Below are 7,714 nucleotides of genomic sequence, written 5' to 3'. Positions count from 1 at the left end.
AATGGATGGTGACATGCAGACTGAGGCAGCCAGGGATCAAACCACCACAGCAACTTTCAGTATTTATTATTTACTGATGCTGATGTAATATTTCTGCATGACATCATCAACAGTTTGTACTGCAGCCTGCTGAACAGCTGATCTGAACTCATCAGAGTAACAGCAGCATACTCATACAGAGAGCTCACAGGGACACACGATGTGATCTAAGGGAAGTGATGAAAGGAAGCTGAAGGCGTCTGACACAGTCAGTCAGCATCCAGACAGCATGAAGGCTGCAGCTGCCTCTCTGCTCCTGCTCGGTGAGTCCCACCTTCATTCTTTCACAGCTCAGGAGGTAGAGTGGGGCATCTGTTAAGACCCCGGAGGTTGGTAGTTTGATTCCTGGCGGCTCCAGTCTGCATGCTAAATATACTTGGGCAGGACACGAACACAAAGTTAGATGCATTGGACTGTGGATGTATGTGTATGTATGTTAGGCAGAAAGGGCATTGATAGAAAAAGCACAGAAAGAAGTGTTTGTGTGAATGAGGCAAGTTTCATACAGCCAGTAAATATTGAGAAAAGTGAGAGTTCAGGTAGTGTAGAAGAGCACTGTATGAGAACCACTCACACCACAGACTCCAACAGCCAGTTTGGGCTGAGCAGCTCTCATTTCTACAAATCTGCCCAAATTTATTATGTGTTCAATACTGTTATCATAATATCCTGTTAGAGCCATTAAAGCACGCTGTAGGTATCACAGGTGCAGTGGTTTGTATCATATTTATTTCATCAGTAGGAGGTAAGTGTACAGTTTCACTGACATGCAGGTGATACCATTTCTTTTGCCTGTTCTGACGGGAACAATCAGAATAATCAGAACAATCTGAAAGCCAAGAAAAACGCCCCCCACAGTTATTTTCCCAAAGGGATCGTTATGGCTTTGCTACACTAAATGTCATAGTTTATTAGATTTGTTTTACTTTTAAGTTATTACATTCAGAACAGACAGGACTGGGGCCGAGACAGAAGAAAGACAAAGTAAAGATAAGTTGGGAAGAGAGTTAACAGAAGGAGAGAAACATAGAGGAGAAGAGGGACAGAGAGAGGAAAGACACTAAAATCTGTTTGATCACATCCTGAAGAAAAACAAGCAAAAACAAGCAAAAAGAAGCAAAAAGCAACAAGAAGCAACAAGAAGCAACAAGAAGCAACAAGAAGCCAGCACACTAAGGAAACCACAGCAACAGCCATCATATGCATCAGTAACAGTAAATAATAAACACTGAATCCTACTGAGCAGCACACTGGACGGATAATGCACGATATGTTTAGTGTCAGCAGGAAGACACAGTGTGTGTCTGTGTACACCTGTGTGTGTCTGTGTACACCTGTGTGTGTGAGCATCAAGCCACATGATACACATCAGTTAGTTAAAGTGCAGGAATGTCTTGATGACTGAAGCAATGCTGTGTTGAATGTCCCTGACTAAACCATCACAGTAAACTGGTTTTACTTCCTCCTAAACCAGTTCAGTCGCCTTACACACTGTTTCCTCTGATATCGTCTCTCTTTACTGTATTTCACTGGAACTGTTCTTCAAGATGATATACTCAGACTGTGTCAGTCACTGACCTCTGACCCTCACTGACCTCTGACCCTCAGTGACCTCTGTCCTCCTGTTGCAGGTGTGTGTGTGCTGCTGCTGTCTGCACCGACTGTTTCTGCAGGTGAGTTGATGAAGTGAAAACAATCAGTGAGACTCCAACAAGAACACAAATACAATCACAGACTCATGAGCTCTCTGCATCACTCTGTTTGTGTCTGCTGATCCAATAAAGGTCTGATCCTGGAGATCCCTCCAGATCCTGTGCCAGCAGGAAGTGATGTCACTATGCGCTGCAGACAGAGTAATGGTGACATCATCACAGCCCATTTCTTCTTTAATGGAAGTCGTGTTGAAAATAAAACTAAATCAGAGTTCATCATCACAAACGTCCAGCAGTCTGATGAAGGTCTCTACTCCTGTGCTACTGATGTGTTTGGAGAATCTCCTCACAGCTTTCTGAGGGTCAGAGGTCAGAACAATGACATCACTTCCTGTTTAAAAATATGAACTAACCTGAGCTGAAAATAAACTGACTGAACCATCTTCATCATGTCTCCTACAGATCCTTCTCCTCATCTCCACACCCGCACCTCCTCTAATCCTGTGAACTCTCCTGCTCTTCTTTCTCCTGTAACAGACTCCTCTGCTCCTCCCTCCTCCTCCTCCATCCTCATTCTGGTTGTAGCAGGTCTGGTTTCCGTGGTTCTTCTGGTTTTGGTGGTTTGGGGAGTTCTCTGGAGGAAACAGAAAGGTATGAAATCTTTCAGAGTTGTTGTTTTTTAAATAATATGGACTCAAATTGTGGTCATAAATATTTTGTACTTGTAAGTCAGGCCTTGTATGTGTAAAAAAAATGTGTTTGTGTAAAAAAGATTTGTATGTGGACTTAGCCAAAAAAACCCTGCAAGTTACAAGTTCGAATTTTGACTCGGTTTTTCTTCCTTTCATCTGATTGGTCAGTGTCATGTCAATCACAAATGTAACTATCCAATCAGAGAACAGATGGGTTTGGCTGTCGCAGGGGCACTTTTTTGAACTGCAGGTCCTTGAAGGGTGATAGAGTTTGAAGCTGGAGGATCTCTATGTAAATATCTGATAGCAGCTAGGTCCCCTAACTTTCAGCAGCTGTTGAAAGGATAAATTGTCGTATGCCAGTGGTTAGAAACAACATTATTACTTTAGTATTAGTTTAACACAAAGTCAGGGCTGACCTGGGACCATTGCTGTGAGTCACAGTGCGCAGCATAAAGGTCCTTTCACATCGGACGCAGGATGTGCTGCTAATGCTAACTAAAAGCAAAGGATCCAGAGTTTGTTGCTCTGGCTGCTGGGCTCTGTGGGTTTTGCAGCAGCTCTACCTGCACTAGATGCACCTGCTCCTTGTCGTCTCTATCTCTGACTTTATGTCCTCTACAAGAGTTTCTGGGTTTTTTGCTAGTTCTTCACATGTTCAATAAAATCATGTATGCTAATTCATAACGAAGAAAGCTTTGTAACTATCCCCACTAGTGAAGACTGTCATTTCCACAACACTGCCCCCATCACTCTGAAACCCTGTGAATGTTTTTGTGTGTTTCTTTGTTCAGCAGCGCTCCACTCCTCCTCTCCTGTACATGTGAACTGCAGTGATGTCACCATCACACAGAGAGACACTAGGAGAGGTACGCTGCGTGTGCTCTCAGCAGCATAACACACACACAGTTTCTCAGGTAAATGATTCTGTGTGTGTGTTTTCCAGCTAAAAGTCCTGATGATCCAGATGTTATCTACTCTGATGTGAGGACTCGCACTTCAGGTACAGATGATGATGACGATGGTTCAGTGTAGTGATGAAGGACACACACCTTCTTTAGTCTGATTAACTTTCACATTGGGAGCTGCTGAGAAGGTTAATCTCTGTTTGATGTTTTGTTCTGTAGAAACTGATATTCTTTTTTCTCTCTGAACACAGATGTGCTCTTTTTAAAATCAGTGACAGCAAAGTTAGTGTGACTTCGTTCATCCTTCCAGCACAGACTCAGAGGAAAAGTCTTTAACAGAGATGATGGTTCAGAGTCAGTTTGGAGATACTGAGCTGGACTCTGGCCATACAGCACACATCTGATCAAACTGTGAGTCAGAACCGAAGCTGCAGCATCATTCATTCATTTTTCTGTCCTTAGGCCCTGATGATGTTCTTTACGGTGAGGTGATCTTCAGAAGGTAGAGGAAAGCTGGTGAGACAACAGGTAACCATAACAACACACCTGAAAGTGCATTTATTTACCACCAAATGTGAAAAACATGTCAAGTCAAAATCGAGTCAAAAATGACTCCAAGGTTCCTCACAGTGTTCCTGGAGGCCAAGGTAATGCCATCCAGAGTAAGAATCTGGTTAGATACCATATTTCTAAGATTTTCAGGGCCGAGTACAATAACCTCAGTTTGATCTGAATTAAGAAGCAGAAAGTTAGCGGCCATCCAGGTCTTTATGTCTTTAAGACATTCCTGCAGAGTCCTGCATTCCTAGAGGACTCTTCATTTACATGTACAAATTGGAGTCTATTAGATAGATATGATACAAACCACTGCAGTGCAGTACCTGTAATACCTACAGCATGTTCTAATCGCTCTAATAGGATATTATGGTCAACAGTATCAAACGCTGCACTGAGGTCTAGCAGGACAAGCACAGAGATGAGTCCACTGTCAGAGGCCATAAGAAGATCATTTGTAACCTTCACTAAAGCTGTTTCTGTGCTGTGATGAGCTCTGATACCTGACTGAAACTCTTCAAATAAGCCATTCCTCTGCAGATGATCTGTTAGCTGTTTGACAACTACTCTTTCAAGGATGTTTGATATGAAAGGAAGGTTGGAGATTGGCCTATAATTAGCTAAGACTGCTGGGTCTAGAGATGCTTTTTGAGTAAAGGTTTAACTATAGCTGATTATTAGAGATAGGTTGATCATATTTAAGATCGAAGAATTAATTAATGGCAGGACTTCTTTGAGCAGTTTTGTAGGAATGGGGTCTAATTATAAGAAGAAAGCAGGTAAAACAACATGTATACCCGGAAATGAAGTGTTTTATTTATCATAAGAACTCTAAAAGCCCACATTATGTTTTCTCAATGAGGCTGTAGGAGCGCTAGAGACATAACTAAACTTACTAATATTAAACATAGTGGTGCTCTATCCACACACACACACACACACACACTCACAGAGGACATATCTAATACTTCTTCTGTGTGTGTTACAGAGTGGTCAGCTGATCCAGGTGTTGTGCATTGATTGAGAGCAGGTAACATTTCCACAGGTGTGTTAACAAAGGTCAGAGGTCAACAGCTGACATCAGTGATGTTTGTCTCTGAACAGGAAGCTGAGGACACACTCGGTCTGATGGACGACCTTCATCCTTCACTCTGCTCCTCTTCTTCATCTTTGTTTCTCCTGAAGCTCAGTTGTTTTACTGTTCATCATGAACAGCTGCACAAAACATTTATTAAACCTTTTAGGATTTTCTGTTTCTATGCAGATATGATCTGATGGAAAATATAAAAAATATATCAATAACATTTAAACATCACAACTCAGTAAAATGAGCTGTACAGTCTCAGGATGTTTTCAATAATTCAGTTACACACTGACAGTCAGTGACGGCTCCTCTCCTCAGCTTTACTGCTGCCATCAGATGCTTGTTGTTGGAAATCTCACTCCTCATGCACTGGTATGATCAGCACTTGGTGACAGTAGGAAGGAAGAACTCCCTTTAACCTGAAGAATGTTTTACTTTTAACATCTTTCTGTATGATTGTCAGTGTTTTATGTTACTGCATGATTGCTTTTCTTTCATCTTTAAAGTCTCATGTATTGAATAAAACAAAAACATGTCTGAATATTTATCAGTCTCATAATTAAACACAACACCTGTGAATGCAGATGTAGAACCTGGAGCTACCTTTAACAGTTTACTTACAAAGAGAACAGGTGGTCCCACACTGAGTGGGAAAGGTGTGGGTGGAGATGTGGACAGAGCAGGCAGATTTCTCCCAGAGTGACTCCAACATGTTATCCTGAAGGAGCTGTGAGTGACTGGCTGAGGAGGTCAGAGGAGGAGACAACATGCAGAGGTCCAAACCAAACAAGCCAACATGAGAGAGGACAGAGACTCAACGTTTACCCTGCTAAAGCTTTCAAACTGCTGGAGGATGAACAGGTGGACAGCTGATGGGGGAGACCAGGTGTGTCAGCAGGAAGTAAACCTGCCACCTTTGATACAGGAGCTAATATGTCACCTGTCACTGGGCTCTTTATCATGGGCCACTTTTCCATCCACAGCTCTGCAGCGTCTCCATGTCCCACCTGGGGGGTCACACCCCACAGTCTGAGAACCCAAACAGACAGAAAGCAGTGCATCAGACTCGTGTCAAAGTTTACAGCAGAAACAAACATGTTTGCAGCCTGATACACAAACTGTTCGGTGTCTCTTCATAACGCCTGTTTTTATATTAAAGTTTGCATTATTAGGGGCGTGGCCTTTCTGACTGACAGGTGGATGGTGACACAGGTGGCTGTAGCTGCTAGCTTCACCTGAACTGGACCTCTGGACTGTGTTTGTGCTTTTGGAGCATTTTTAATTTGACCAATAACGTGCCTTCTGTGAGGTTACTATAGTAACAGAGCGTGCATGAGGGCGGGGCTCCCTCACAGCTGTCAGCATATATAAAGTCAGTCTTTGGAGTAGTAATTAAAGTGTTTTATTGTGCATGTGTTTAATTATGTAACCTCATTAATCATTATTAGTTAATAAATTACAGCCCTGACATAAGCTCTGATTTCTATTCTAATATCTGTAGGTGTGCATATCATGGTATGTGTATTTATAAGAGAGACGTATTGTAAATACCATACAGTGGAGACACCAGGACAAAGTCATCATTTGTGTTCAAACCTGGGAATAAACGTGATTCTGATCCTGGCATGTCTCTATTTGCCAGATGTGCACAGATGTGTGTTAAAAACAGATGATTTCATGCCTTTAAATTGTGCATCACTGTTACCTATATTATTTGGGTGAGAGCACAGAGAGAGAGAGGAGCACAGAGAGTGGGAGAACGTAAGAGAGGATTACATGAATACAAGAACTATGACCTGTTAACTTGTGTCCAGGTGTGTGCAGTGTCAGTCTGCTGGTCCAGGGTCTGTACTGTAAGTGCTTGATGCTGGGCTGTCTCTCTGTGCAGAGGCAGAAACAACGTTGTGCACATTTTTCATCTTTTCTGCTTTGCTGCAAATCGTTCTTTAACTTTGTTGTAAAAATAATCACAATTGAGCCTTTGACCAAGTTTCATAATTAAAGGCTCTGCCCTGAAACACCACATTAAATAAACATCTGTAGTTATTGATTCTGGCTTATTCTTGGATATCCAGTTAATTATGTTGCTATAGAAACAAACACTGTAGTGTGACATGAGTGAGTTCAGCTCCAAGCAGACACTAAAGTGATTTATATACTTGTTTTCTTCAATTTTAAATTGGAATCCACTGCGTGCGTGATTGGAGCTGATTCCTCCTAAAGCTTAGATCCTGGAGCCGGCCCGGCCCTGCTGTGAAAGTGAAAGTAAACTGGTGATTATGCGTCTTTCTCTGGCTGTGTCTGCAGTCTGTCTGAGGATCAGATTGAACGGGACTTTGACTGCAGGAGGAAGATGGAGTTGATGCCGCTGCTCCTCTTACTCGGTAAGAAAGACGCTCTGATTCTCTGCATGCACACAGACCGATGTCTGCTCTCTGTGTCCTGATCAAACCTCTGCGGCTTTCATGCAGGGCGGATCAAACAGATCAGCCTCCATCAGGTCCTCAGCTTGTTCTGGACTCCACATTTAAAACAAACACCTCTGAGCTCAGTTTACGTTACACACAGACAGGAAACACTTATACTAACGAGGCTAAACACGAGAACCAGTAAGCTATCAGAGACACAGTTAGCTCACATTTTAGCTCCTGGCTGCTCCCCTGCTATCCTCACATCTCGACTTGCTGTGAATGCTTGAATTTTCCTGCGCTTCTCCTTTGAGTTTTATGGTAGTTGTTAATAGAATGTTAAATATAATGTCAGTATTACCTTTTAATTATATAG

General features: G+C 42.4%; 1 protein-coding gene across 1 annotated transcript; it reads left to right on the top strand.

The window, feature by feature from the left end:
• The first annotated feature begins 259 nt into the window (after nucleotides 1-259).
• LOC134624376 (uncharacterized) lies at nucleotides 260-5,009 on the top strand. The gene is made up of 9 exons (XM_063469358.1): nucleotides 260-302; nucleotides 1,671-1,712; nucleotides 1,824-2,060; nucleotides 2,154-2,342; nucleotides 3,178-3,252; nucleotides 3,330-3,386; nucleotides 3,754-3,819; nucleotides 4,835-4,876; nucleotides 4,951-5,009. The coding sequence occupies exons 1-7, from the start codon at nucleotides 269-271 to the stop codon at nucleotides 3,795-3,797; spliced, it is 678 nt and encodes a 225-aa protein (XP_063325428.1). The 5' UTR covers nucleotides 260-268; the 3' UTR covers nucleotides 3,798-3,819; nucleotides 4,835-4,876; nucleotides 4,951-5,009.
• The last annotated feature ends 2,705 nt before the right edge of the window (nucleotides 5,010-7,714 follow it).

Source organism: Pelmatolapia mariae, linkage group LG3_W (assembly GCF_036321145.2).
Source record: "Pelmatolapia mariae isolate MD_Pm_ZW linkage group LG3_W, Pm_UMD_F_2, whole genome shotgun sequence".
NCBI lineage: Eukaryota > Metazoa > Chordata > Actinopteri > Cichliformes > Cichlidae > Pelmatolapia > Pelmatolapia mariae.
This window is presented reverse-complemented; position numbering and strand designations above follow the sequence as displayed.